The sequence below is a fragment of the Priapulus caudatus genome, unplaced genomic scaffold (assembly GCF_000485595.1).
Source record: "Priapulus caudatus unplaced genomic scaffold, Priapulus_caudatus-5.0.1 Scaffold58, whole genome shotgun sequence".
NCBI lineage: Eukaryota > Metazoa > Priapulida > Priapulimorpha > Priapulimorphida > Priapulidae > Priapulus > Priapulus caudatus.
The window spans coordinates 543,623-557,048 of record NW_014577119.1 but is presented as its reverse complement, the minus strand read 5'-3'; the positions used below and the strand labels follow the sequence as shown (position 1 = coordinate 557,048).

The window sequence follows — 13,426 nt, the reverse complement described above, 5'->3', positions numbered from 1 at the left end:
CTCCACTCCCTTCCCGCCATGTATTGAGCACAATGCCCCCTGGTATGCGCTTCCGCGATTGACCGCAGCGTATCGAAGTGCGAAAGCGTCGTCGTTGGTATGTGTTAGACGATAGCAATCCAGTTGACTCTTCCTCGAATCGAGATGAAGAAACACATTTTAGCGAGTATGCAGGTGCCGCGCCAACCATTTTGAAATGTGGCCCGGCAGCCACCAGTAGCGAGCACGCGCCTGCAGTGTCTGGGGCCCTCCCCAGAAAATTTTTTAAAATTAGACCCCCCTCAGATGCGTTTTCTGCTCGGCAGTGGGGGGCGGGGGTCGGACACACGCGGCACGCACACACGCCCGCACACACGCTGTCACGCACACACTCACACCAACACACAACACACGACCGACACACACAGCACATACACACACTCCACACACACACACACAAACACAACACACAACACACACACACACACACTCACACACCCGTACACACACAACACAGCACACACACACACACAAAACCACACACACACACACACCAACACACAACACACACACACACACACGACACAAAGCATGCATTTGGTTTGTGATTATGATGGACGAAAGGTGTGTCCACATGCAGTCATAAAATCAAGAAACAAAGCAGGAAAAACCGAATCATTTTGGTCGTTGAGGCTGATCAAAGATAGTATTGGTCCGTTATTATTATGTTGGTCCAGCTCTATCATATATGCGCTGTACATATATCATCAATTTGCAACGAAAAGGTTACATTTATTAAAACCGCTTCGCCTCAGCTTACTCAGTGTCCTCTTTGCGTTAATATAACTTGTGTTCAGCTTTAATCCTTGAATCCGTGGTCTAATGGCGTGTGATATCTCCTAAACTTTCATAACATACTTTCGTCTTGATGGGATTTGCTGCCATAAGAAATTATTTAATATAAGAAAAAAGCGGTGTTAAAAAGAAACAGCCGTACTAATTGATCAGACTAATTTTTCTCAAGTGTGCATGATCAGTATTATGCTCTCAAATGCCACTTGAATAAAATGGAAAACTGCAACAGCAAAAGTGGGAAAGAAGCCAATCGTGACGCACTTATCACACACAATAAAAAAGATTCTCACCTAGGCCGCGGAAGCAGTTTTCGATTGGGAGGGGGCAAGACCTAAGGGGGCTCGCGATTTTCTTTATCATTGTGTGGCCCGTGAGCGCGTGTGCGCGACATGGGTGCGTTGAGCCACGTCGTGCGTGACGTGTGCTGACGTGTGTGCGTGTGCTGCGACGTGGTTGCGTGAGCGCGCTGTTGCGGCGTGTGTGCGCTGAGCGCTGTCTTGTGTGCGGCGTGTGTGCGTCGAAGCGCGTGTGTGCGCGCGGGTGTGCGTTGGCGCGTGTGTGCGGGACGGGTGTGCGTGAGCGCGTGTGGCGTGTGTGCGATGTGGCGCTGCGGAGCGCGTGTGTGCGGAGTGTGTGCGTGAGCGCGTGTGTGAACGTGTGTGGGGGGCGCGTGTGTGTGCGACGTGTGTGCGTGAGCGCGTTGTGTGCGATCGTGCTCGTGCGTTGATCGCGTAGTGCGGCGTGGGCGGCATGTGTGCGGAGCGCGTGTGTGGCGACGTGAGTGTGGTGAGCGCGTATGTGCGGGCGTGTATGCCATGGCGCGTTCTGCTGTGCGACGTGTGTGCGTTGAGCGCGTTAGTGGTGAGGGTGTGTTGCGTGAGCGCTGTGTGCGACGTGTTGTGCGTGGAGCGCGTATGTGCGGCGTGTGTGCCGACATGTGTGCTGTGAGCGCGTCGTCGCTGGCGCACGTGTGGTGTGTGAGCGCGTATGTTGCGCGTGTGTGCTGAGTGGTGTGTGCGAGGACGTGTGCGGCGATGAAGAGACGCGTATGTGCGGCGCGTTAGTGTGCGTGGAGCGCGTGTGTTGCGACGGATAGTGTGCGTAAGCGGGTCATGTCGGGCGTGTGTGCATGAACGCGTGTGTGCGGACGTGGTGGTGAGCGGCGTGTGTGCGACGTGAGCGCCATCACGGCGAAGCGCCGCAGCGAGAACTTAAAATGGATGTATAATTTGTTTTTGGAACGTTAGAGTTAACAAGTCTTTAGCTCATATCATTTATTTTTTTCTTTCCACTCTTCTTTTGGGGGAGGCCGTTTTGGTTTGACCCCCCACTTTTGAATTTGGAGGGCGGCTGCCCCCCCCCTTCCGGCGCCGCTGGTTCTCACTTCACAACACACACCACACGCTGGGCGCGTGCACACCACGCCGCCGCACACAGCCACGCATACTTAGCGACACAAAATCATGGTGATCAAAATCGTGGCGGGCGCGGACATTTGATATGATGTCCCCCCTCTAAAAATTCGTGGGGGACATGTCCCCATATCCCCCCCTCCCTGGATTGCGCCCTGCGGTATGGCGTTCAAAAAGTTGGGTCACCCTTTGGGAGTTGCAGACTTCAGCTCCAAAATCGCACTCCGCGAGACTGGCTTGGGGATGCGGAATGATCCGCAAGGATCTGTACTACCAGTGATGAAGAGGCGCAAATATAGTGTACTACCAGATAGTAGCATCACAAACCCAGAGCAGCACAGGAAGGGGCAGAGAGTACAATTCAACAGCAGAATTTGCCGACCTTCTGGGCATAAAGTCTGTACTATTTTCTTCAATTTAAATTTGCCTCTAACAAGCATGACATGGAAGTGTATTTATTGCTCACCTAAGTAAAATTAGTGTGCATGAAATAAAGGTTAATAATGGAGGGTGGGATGTGTATTAGGACTATTGGTTATGTTTGCTTATGTATTATTCGGGTGCTGGCCTGCGGATTAAATAGTATTCCAGATGCCAGCCCAAAATTATGGAGTATTCAGATGCCACTGAAAATTAGCAGAGTATTCCGCAATGCCAAAGGGGAGGCATGGACCCCCTCCACACAGCGACACGAGGCACGCACACACACGCGCACGCACGCACACACGACACATATTTAATGATTTTGACAAACACTCGGACTGTTACGATTGATTGCAAAGTTTATCTCCTAACTTATTTTGTAGAACTAGCCTAATATAGTGTTCCATACACTTTATCAGTAGCTTACAAAGAATATCACGAGTTTAGTATAGAATTGTTAGACTCATCTGAGACATAGTCAGATTGCCGCATTGTAGAATCGGCATGAGCTAGTGCGTCGTGCGTAGGTCCGTACCGGATGCGTCTAGTGCGTGCGGAAACGAGAATTGGGCGCACAAAACTTAAGCCGGTCGACGTACCGGGTCAAACGGAGATTCCGGACGAGGGGGTAGGAATCCTGCGAGAAGCGAGTTTTTGTGTTTTTTTTTGTTTTTTTTTTTTTTCTTTCGGATGTACGAAGCTGTGGGGTCAACGTCAAGAGTGTAAAAGAAGGGGAAACATTTCGCACCGGCAGTACCCGGAGTTCACACGTTCCGGCAGTACCCCGGGGGACATAGACCCTCTCAGCGATAGTCGGTGTATAGCATCATGGTTAGGAAAAGCCATCACTGTGCGAAATTTGGAGGTCAGCAGGTCAAAGGTCAAGCGGGCATAGGGCCAGATTTTAGACAATTGCTGAGAACAATCGGTCTGACGGAGCGATTGAAAAACCTTTTTGTTCAGCGGCTGACTTACCTTTATTTATGGCTTTATTGAAAGAACCATGAAATGTGCTTTCTACTGACGCGAAGAGTAAGGTGTCATGCATAAACGCACTTTTGAAGCCCACAAGAGAGGTTAAACCATTGGATTTGTTGACTGTATAAAAAAGGACTGAAAACTGTGTTGCTATTAGAGCCCCCTTAACACCCGCCCCTCGCCCCACACCCTCCCCACGCCACACTACGCCGTCGCGCTCGACGCATAAATCCATGATAACGTATAATATAGCGAAGTCATTAAAGCGACACAGACTATATCTTTATTAACCGTACTACCGATAATAGCAAAGGCCTAATCAACGCGGGGCGAGACGGGCGCACGTTCAATTCGGTTGCAGTGAGTTTTATCGAGAGGAATAGCCGGTACAGATACAACGGTCAGATTGAGGCGGCTGTTCGACCTCTGTTGGCACCTTGTTTATTACTATTCAGCCGTTCACTGTTGTATGAATATAGCCGCACTTTCTCATATGATGCGCTATGAGACATGATATGTAATGTGGAGTCATATGATGCCATATGATGGATAGGAATCAGGTAGGCATGATAATCGGTTGCGCATGCGTACCTAGGCTTCCGCGGGAAAAAACCAGTGTAGAGATTACACAGGTGTTATCAAATCTCTGATCAGTCCGCTAGATTTGCGTGAAACCAAAAGTTTGGGTCTATAGCTATTAATATTTTGGTAAAAACAAAAAAAAAAAAAAAAATAAAAAATATATTTATGAAATGTCATATTGCATATCGATAACAGGCAATTCCGGCGCAATCAGGCAACAATTTAATGTGGAGCACATTAGTCGCTGATATGTAACAGTTACATATTAGCCTCGCTCAGCATTACGTTATCCCTCACTGATGTTCGCTTTAGAAATAATGCCTACATTTGATTTAATAATAATATAGAATTTTTGATATGCTGACAGATTATTATAATAAGCAACTTCAGCAATTCCAAGCGCATCATAAAAACATGAAAATATGTTCATTTAATTTTTTAGCATAACTTAACAGTAATAGTACGGCATAATATACGTAATAAGGTCAGTGCGAAGCAGCTTATTGCCGACAACTAATAATGTTATATCCACTTTAAATATCTGTAGCTGCTGTTAGACGTAGTATGTTATTCATAGCTTCGACACGGAGAGTCAATCAAAAGGCTCCAGGTATTTTCTTAATTCAGTTGGTCACGATGTCGTTTCAGCTCGGAAGTGAAGTAATTCTATCAGTCACAATTTTTTCCTTGTGAATGGAGAAGAAGTTTACGAATTGTAAGTCTAGTTGTACTGAACAGACTCAATAACTGCGCGCAATAGCGTTGATAGCACATCTGAATGCCCTCCCGGTAATGTACCGATAATTCGCTGGCTGATACAAACTGCCTGCTTGCATACTTGCCTTTAGCCTATGAGGAATGAACACAGTTATCACACACGAAGTGGTAGATGTACGTGTCTGCATCACCAATTTACGCCATGAAAAATCGCACTCAACATGGCTATCATGAGTCCATGTGTCTGATATGAGATATGGTTGCTTGCAGAATGTCCTTCAATGTCTTTGAACGTGCCAGTGTTACGACGATAGTTTGCACCTGCTCCTCCGTTAGCTCCTTGTCTAGGCAATGCGTCTATCCTCTACACCTCTTGAGCCAGAATCAGGTTATATATCATTTCACAATTACATAAATTTGGTTGTGAGTTTGGTAATAAGGGTTCAGATGCTGCAGGGAGGAATATAGTACAACTTAGCGATTTAGCAAGACTAAAAGGTAAGTACTCTGCCCGTGCAAACCTTGTAATGAATTTAACAATTTTACATTTATTCACAAATATAACAAAATTTTGCTGTTAAATAAAAACAATGCGAATAACCACAAATCATGGGTGATATTACTAATTGTAGATGGGTGACATCCCGCCTGCGTATTACTTTGATAGACGAAAACTAAGCAATGAAATCAGAAATTTACCGTGATCAAAGTCATTTCATATTTTACGTATTCGAATATATTAACAATTTCATCTTTTAGCTCCAGTAGTCACGAATAGAATGGTCCAAAAACGACCGTGACCAACTGTTAAATGAATGACCAATGGTTAAATAGATTAGCCAGCTGTTAAGCCACGTGCAAACAATAAAAACTGCGACGAACTGTGCTCACGAGGTTGGGTAATGTAACTGCTTCAAGCGAGAGATGGAAGTGTAGCGTTTAATGAGATGGGATACCCATATAGCGCAGATGAATACCATAAAAGAACTCCTTAGATAAACTCCTCGAAAATTGCGTTATGATAAAGTTAAAGAGACGTATAGAATCGGTATAAAGTGGTACATTGAAAGCAATGTGGTTACTTTCCCTTTCCGCTCCGTTTTCCCATTTGGGATTATGCTCATGCTGGTATATAGAATCTGGTTAGTAGAGGACACGCCGAATTAAAGCGGATAATTAAAATTCGAGCTGAATCTAAGAATTACGGATGACCGAATCACAGAACTAAATGATTTCATTCCCTAAGAGCTATCAGTAATAGAGGCAATGTTGCTGTTAAGTGAGGACAAATCATAGCGAGTAGCAACGGGAGTGCTATATCTAGAACGCAACGTAGCATACAGCTGACTCATTGGCCTTACCTATTGCTTCTTTTCCCACTATACTTGGTGAGGCAGTACAGGTAGTGCGAGGTGCAGTATTTAATTAGACAGATGGCGAGGGCATCTTTCTGATCGTAGGCCTCGATTAATGTACGGGTATTCAAAGACGGGGAAGGTGTAATCCAGTGTCTACGGCGATTGCCATTTCGTGTCGGCGGTTGTTGCATGACGAGCCAGAACGATTTCCTGCGTCCACGTCGGTACCTGGACGATAGTGACGTAATTATTAACAACGTCCAGCATAGGGATTTTGACTGGGAACAGAGAGGGCCACGACGCACCAATTAAGATGTGCGGTGCCAATCTCCAAATTCAATATTTCACATGGAGGCAGCGCTTCGCCACTTGCACATGGCCCCCATAACTTTATGTAGCCTAATAATAAAAAAAGTGAGGTGCAGGCGTCGTTCGGCGTGTTTCTCGCTTCAGGAATGGCGTACTCGGGTCGGACCTGTGAGCGTGCTTAAATCAGAAGTGCCCGACCAGAAAGGTGGTGTACTGCTATATGTATCTCAATATTTCACTTGGGTGACAGCGTCTGCATTTCATCTTGTCTGTTACTAATCTTTTGAACACATGGACAAGAGTCGCTGACGTCCAACAAAACCTACACACTTAGGGTCAGTAATTGGACCCAGATAGTAATGTCGTCTGAACGAATCTCAAAGTTGTTATTTTCCTCCAATCTGAGTATGTGATCTTCCGGAACATAAATTGCTGTAACACACAAACCACAGCAATGACATTATCGGTACGATGCAATGCTGCACAATATCTAGGACCAGGAGTACATAAATGAGCGATATTTTATTCATGTATTCCTGGTAATATCAACCACGCACATATAGATAGCGAAGAGGCAATTAAGCGATTGCGACGACAGCAAACCTCTCTTATAACTACACTCCTATTTCCCCTTACAGTATGCCGTAATATTCCCTTAATTCTGTCACAAAATCCACGCTGCATAACCGGTCTTATTCGTGTAAAAAGTTACTGCAGCATTGTGCGAACCTACTTACACGTGCCAGGAGCTTCGTACAAGTTAAACCCTCCAAATTTTACTGTCTTGAGGCCTGTCAGTTTCTTTTTCTTCCATCTCCATAAGTATAACGCGTACGTTGTTATGCCAACGGCAGCCGTTGCCGCTACTCCGACTAAAACAAGTTTCGTGTCGACGGTAGACATTTTGGGAAACGACGGCATGATGGAGGTACCTGAACAGCACAAACGGGAAGCGGTTCGGTGCAAGCAGTGACGAAACTCGGTCATGGTCCATACTTCATAGTTCCCTCGCGTACTAGCAATAGCATGGCCACCGGATAAAAAAAAGTTGCCATGTGAATACGTGAGTCACTGTGTACTTACCGAACCCATAGTCGTCAGCCGACGTGCGCCGACGGCCGAGACACGAAACACAGGCCGTCCTACATGTCTCGAATCTTTCATCTTTCTAACTTGTATACGCACAAACACGCACACACACGTGTACATGCACGCACGCACGCACACGCAGGCATGCACATACACACGCGCACGCACGCACACACGCACACATATTAATGGATTTGACAAACGAACTCGACTGTTACGACTGATATGCAAGTTTATCTCCTATTTATTTTGTAAACTAGCCCTAATTATAGTGTTCCAATACACTTTTAGCAGTACTTACAAGAATACAAGATTTACTTAATTTTGTTACTATTCAGCTTCACTGTGTATGCATATAGCCGATTTCTCTATGAGGCTATGAGCATGTATGTAATGTTGAAGTCATATGATGCCATAATTATGTGGATAGGATCAGGTAGGATGATATCGGTGCGCATGCGTACCTAGCTTCCGCTGAAAACCAGTGTAGGTTACACGCGTGTAATTCAAATCTCTGATCAGTCCCGCTAGTTTGGTAAGAACAAAGTTTGGTCTAGCTATTAAAATATTTATGAAATGCATAATTCAATATCGATAACCAGGAATTCCCGCGCAATCAGGCAACAATTTAATGTGGAGCACATTGTCGCTGATATGTAACAGTTTACATGTTAGCCTCGCTCAGCATTACGTTATCACTTCACTTATGTTCGTTTAAATAATGCTACATTATAATTTAATAATAATAATAATAATTTTTATATGCTGCGATTTTATAAATAAAGCAACTTCAGGCAATTCCGACGCATCATAAAGACATGAAAATATGTTGCATTTATTTTTTAACATAACTCAGTAAAGTCGGCATTATACGTAAAGGTCAGTGCATGCAGCTTATTGCGACAAGCTAATAATATATCATTTAATAATCTGTGCTTGTGTTAGACGTAGTATTTATTCATAGTCGAAGGTGAGTCCTTCAGGCTCCAGGTATTTCTTATTCAGTTGGTCCACCATGTCGTTCAGCTCGGGAGTGAAGTAATTCTTCCAGTCACCAATTTTTCCTGTGGAAATGGAGAAGAATTTACGATTGTAAGTTTTGTCGTGACAGACTCATAACTAGCGGCGCATAGCGTCGATGTACATCTGAATGCTCCCGGTGTGTACCGATATTGCTGGTGATACAATGCTGCTGCTTGATACTTGCTTTACTATGAAATGAACACGGTTACACACAACGAATGACTGCGCGTTTGCTCACCTTTGCGCATGAAATTGCCCATCCCAGCTCTCATGAGTCCCATGTTCTGAATATGAGATTGGTTGCTTGCAGAATTGTCCTTCATCGTCTTGAACGTGCAGTGTTCGACGATGGTTTGCACCTGCTCCTCAGTTAGCTCCTTTTCCAGGAATGCCGCTATCCTCTTCACCTCCTTGGCCAGATCCTAGGTTCATAATATCACCAATTAACATAATTTATGTGAATTTCGTAATAAGGGTTCGGTGTCAGGTGACAAATATATAGTACGTCTTAGCATAGAGACTAAATTAAGTACTATATACCGTGCAAACCTTGTAATGAATTTTACAATTTTACATTTTGTACTCTACTCTTTGCTGTTATAAAAACAGATGAATAAACAACATCCCATGGGTGATATTACTATTGTGATGGGTGACATCCCGCTGCGTATTACTTTGTAGGAAACTAAGCAATTAAATCAGATTTACCGTGATCAAGTCTTCATATTTTAGTATTAGAATATTCATTTCATTTTTTAGCCTCCAGTAGTCACGGTGATGGTCCCAAAACGACCCGTGACCAACTGTAAATGATGACAATGGTTACATATATTTAGTAAGGTTAAGCCACGTGCACAATAAAAACTGCACGACTATGCTCACGAAGTTGTATGTAACGTACTGCTTCAGCTAGAGGATTGAGTGTGGTTAATGAAGATGGGATACCCTTACCAGTGACACCCATGAAGAACTCCTTTGTAAACTCCTCGAAATTGCCTTTGTAGTTGATGGGCGTTAGCAGCTTTACGAAGTGGTACATTGAAACGCATGTGTCCTTCGGATTTCTCATCGTGTATATGATCTGCAGGGAGGCACGCGTGATTAACGCGATAATTAAAATTCGGAGCTGATCTAAGAATTCGGATGGTCACAGACTAAATATTTCTTCCCTATAAAGGCTATCTGTAATAGAGGCAATGTTGCTGCTAAGTGAGAAAAATCATAGCGAGTACACGGGAGTGTTACTCTAGAAGAACGTAGTAAAGTGACTCTTGGCTTACCTTTGGCTTCTTTTCCCTTATCTGGTGAGGCAGTACAGGTAGTGCGAGGTGAGTCTTAATTAGACGTGGCGAGGGCATCTTTCTGATCACACGCTTCTGATTAGTGAACGGATACTCAAAGAACGGGAAGCGTGTATCCAGTTCTACGGTGTTGGCCGTTTCCGTGTCGGCGTTGTTGCATACGAGCCAGACGATTTCCTGCGTCCACGTGGTACCTAGACATAGTGACGTATTTGACAACGTCAGCATAGGGATTTATGACTGGGAGCAGAGAGGCCACGACCACAATTAGATGTGCGGTGCAAATTCCAATCTCAATATTTCACATGGGGCAGCGCTTCGCCACTCACTTGGTCCCATACTAATGTAGGCCTATAATAGGGAAATGAGGTGCGGGTCGTTCGACGTGTTTTCGCTTCAAGGCAATGCTACTCGGTTGACCTTACGTGCTTAAATAGAAGTGGCCCGACGAGAAGTAGGTGTACTCTATATTGTATCTCAATATTTCACTTGGGTGACAGCGTCCTGCCATTCATCTTGTTCTGTACTAATCTTGTGAACACATGACAGTGAGTCCTGGTCAACAAAACTTACCACATTTAGGGTATGTGATGACCCAGATGTCGTCTGAACGAATCTCGAAGTTGTTATTTTCCTCCAATCTGAGTATGTGACCTTCCGGGACATAAATTGCTGTAACACACAAACCGCAGCAATGACATTATCGGTACGATGCAATGCTGCACAATATCCAGAGAGACATGATACAAGATTGCGGGGCACAGCTTTGCTGTTGATCCTAAGCGCTGCGCGCGGATGAGACACGCAGTTCTGCGGGATATGCGCACGCAACCGCGGGGATGTTCAAGTATGAAACGCTGTCCGCAGTGAAGACGTGCACCAAATTCGAGGCCCGGCGCACAGTCTCCACAGCGGTCAGCGGATAATCTGTAGTTTTAGAGGATGACAATGATTATATATGGACGATATTTTAGGAATTGGAGATTATAAAACAGTAACAAAAATCGCTCAGTCATGCTCAAGATTAGCTGAATGAAAAAGATTTGAATTTAATCTAAAACAAATACAATGGTTAAATACAATTCACAAACAAAGAAAGGATAGAGAAGGAGATATTAATAGGCAACCAAGTAATCAAAAAATGCACCAAATATTCATACCTAGGGGATTTAATTAATGATATAGGAGGTTATAACGATATGATAAGAGTCCGAACTGAAAAATGTAGGTTCATGATTAGGGAAATATTATCATGGGCAGAAGAGCAAAGTTATGGAAATCATACTATAGAAGCAAGAGTGAAATTATACAAATTCACAGTTTTACCTTCCTTCCTAAATAACAGTGAAACATGTACTAACTTAACTAAGGAAGAAGTAAAAATGTTAAAAGGATTTCCAAAATGAGTGGCTGCGCAAAATAATAATCACGCCGAAAACGCAGAAAAATCTACCGAAAGGCATTGAAAGACGATGAAAACTCCAAGGAAAGATACGGAGAAATCAGTGAAAATAACATATAGTTTCTATACGTAAATCGTGGTAAATACATGAAAAACCTATTATTTTATTGAAAATCCCCATATTTACTTATAAAACATCCAAGAGATGGCGATGTGGCATTTAAATATTGGCTCCGAACATTCCAACCTCTGTCGTGCAGTGTGCTGTGTTTTACTGAATTGTTCAATGCTTCCGACAGCGAGTGAAAATGCAGAAAACTTTCCTATTCGATGCGAAATGCATCGGCCTGGCATTTCATTATTTACGAAAAGTAAACAGGCTGGGAAAAGACAGTAGGTACAGGAACTGGTCACGTCGGTGACGCCCCTTTCATGTCGATCAACGAAGAAGGCGGGGCTTATTCTGATTACGGAGATGCGAAAATGCAACAGAAGGATGTAGCGCAGTGCGCTAAACAACGTGTTATTTTCGTATTTGAGCCAAACTCTATCGTAGGAAACCGTTATAGCCTAGCAGAATGCGATAGTTCCTGAGATCGGCAATTTGGTGCTTTAATGGTATTATCCCTAGAAATTATAATAGAGAGGTGCGGCGTAGACTGTGATTAGAAGACACAAAGTGTCAATCCTCGGCGCACCTCGGCATCATGGCCGCATCACGTCTAGGACCAGGAGTACATAAATGAGCGATATTTTATTCGCTGTGGCTATATGCCCGGCAGCCGGGCACAGAGCGACAGCGCTCAACTGACGTGTACTGTAGCCGGCTATTCTTCTGATAAACTCACTGGCAACCGAATCCAGATGAGACGGGATACTAGAGAAGCGTTGCCAAAAGCTGTTGATCCGAAGCGCTGAGCGCAGATGTTGCGCGCAGTTCCGCGGGAAGGCGCACGCGACCGCGGGAATGTCGTACGACAGTATGCAGCGCTGGCAGCTATGGATCCGTGCGCCGAGTGCGTAGGCGGCGCACGGATCCATAGCTGCCAGCGAGCAGTCGAGAATTTTAGGAAGAATAGAATGAAAGAGCTGAGAGTTTTCGACTTTCATTACTGCCGCTTACATTAACTGCCACTCTCTTCTTTCTTCCGAATCCGAAATTCGAATCCGAATCGGTATGACGTACCGAATCATGTATAAATTGACTTGGGACTAACATACCCAGGGGCGCATGCAGGATTTTGTCTAGGGGGGGTGCAGGTGGGAAAGGGCACTTTGAGATTTTGTTAGGGGCAACTGAAGCGGTGGGGGGTCGCATCGCGATATAGTTCGTGTGTCAGAGTAAACAACGTCAAATGCGATTAGCATTCTTAGGGGGGTGCGAGGGCGGTGCGCACCGCCGCGCCCTTACAATTTTTAGTGAGCTTGTTCTGCGCCCACGGCCCTTCTTTTCTGAGCCCACGGCCTTTTTTCTGCGTCCGGACCCTCACCATGCTCGGCCGAAAAAGGCAATTTCGAGGCGGTGTAATTTCAACCCTTGCGTGTCCCAACTTTCGGTTGACGGTTGACCCTCCTCGCGCGCTCCGCATACAAATCCTTGTACACGCCCCTGTGACAAGAGTAAATGAGTATGTTTTAAGTAACGATAACTATACTCAGTCATTGAAACTTCCATTCAAAGTTCAAGTTTTATAGTAATGTATGAAACGAAAGCATATAAATTAATACATGTAAGATTTCAATTTTTTTGTATAAAAGTGTGTTCATCCCATATCGCAGTTTGATTTCACCGGTACTAGTATTTTATTGTCGCTCTGATGGCCAGTTAATTTCAAGGCAAGTTCATGGTTTTTGTGGGCCTTTGTGGATTTTGCCTTGTACTGGAATGTCTGTTTCATTGCTTATGACAAGACTTGAAGCTAGCAAAAAGTTCGCCTCATATCCTCTGAAAATGCATAAAAAGGCAGTGATGTTTAAAAATTTCTGGCGGAGGCCCCC

The 13,426-nt window shown here is 44.6% G+C and overlaps 2 protein-coding genes across 2 annotated transcripts in view; both read right to left on the bottom strand.

The window, feature by feature from the left end:
- Positions 1-7,766, bottom strand: part of LOC106821087 (estrogen sulfotransferase-like) — a 23,548-nt gene extending 15,782 nt beyond the window's left edge. Inside the window, exons 1-2 of the mRNA XM_014825739.1 lie at positions 7,697-7,766; positions 7,351-7,545 (exon numbers count right to left, since the gene is read on the bottom strand). Of these exons, the coding sequence (XP_014681225.1) occupies positions 7,351-7,534 (184 nt within the window). The 5' untranslated portion in view covers positions 7,535-7,545; positions 7,697-7,766. The remainder of the gene's footprint in view (positions 1-7,350; positions 7,546-7,696) is intronic.
- An 871-nt stretch (positions 7,767-8,637) lies between these two features.
- LOC106821065 (sulfotransferase family cytosolic 1B member 1-like) overlaps positions 8,638-13,426 on the bottom strand; it is an 8,035-nt gene continuing 3,246 nt past the window's right edge. The window contains exons 2-7 of the mRNA XM_014825707.1: positions 10,600-10,698; positions 10,006-10,220; positions 9,677-9,806; positions 9,434-9,528; positions 8,964-9,147; positions 8,638-8,766 (exon numbers count right to left, since the gene is read on the bottom strand). Coding sequence (XP_014681193.1) covers positions 8,657-8,766; positions 8,964-9,147; positions 9,434-9,528; positions 9,677-9,806; positions 10,006-10,220; positions 10,600-10,698 — 833 coding nt within the window. The 3' untranslated portion in view covers positions 8,638-8,656. The remainder of the gene's footprint in view (positions 8,767-8,963; positions 9,148-9,433; positions 9,529-9,676; positions 9,807-10,005; positions 10,221-10,599; positions 10,699-13,426) is intronic.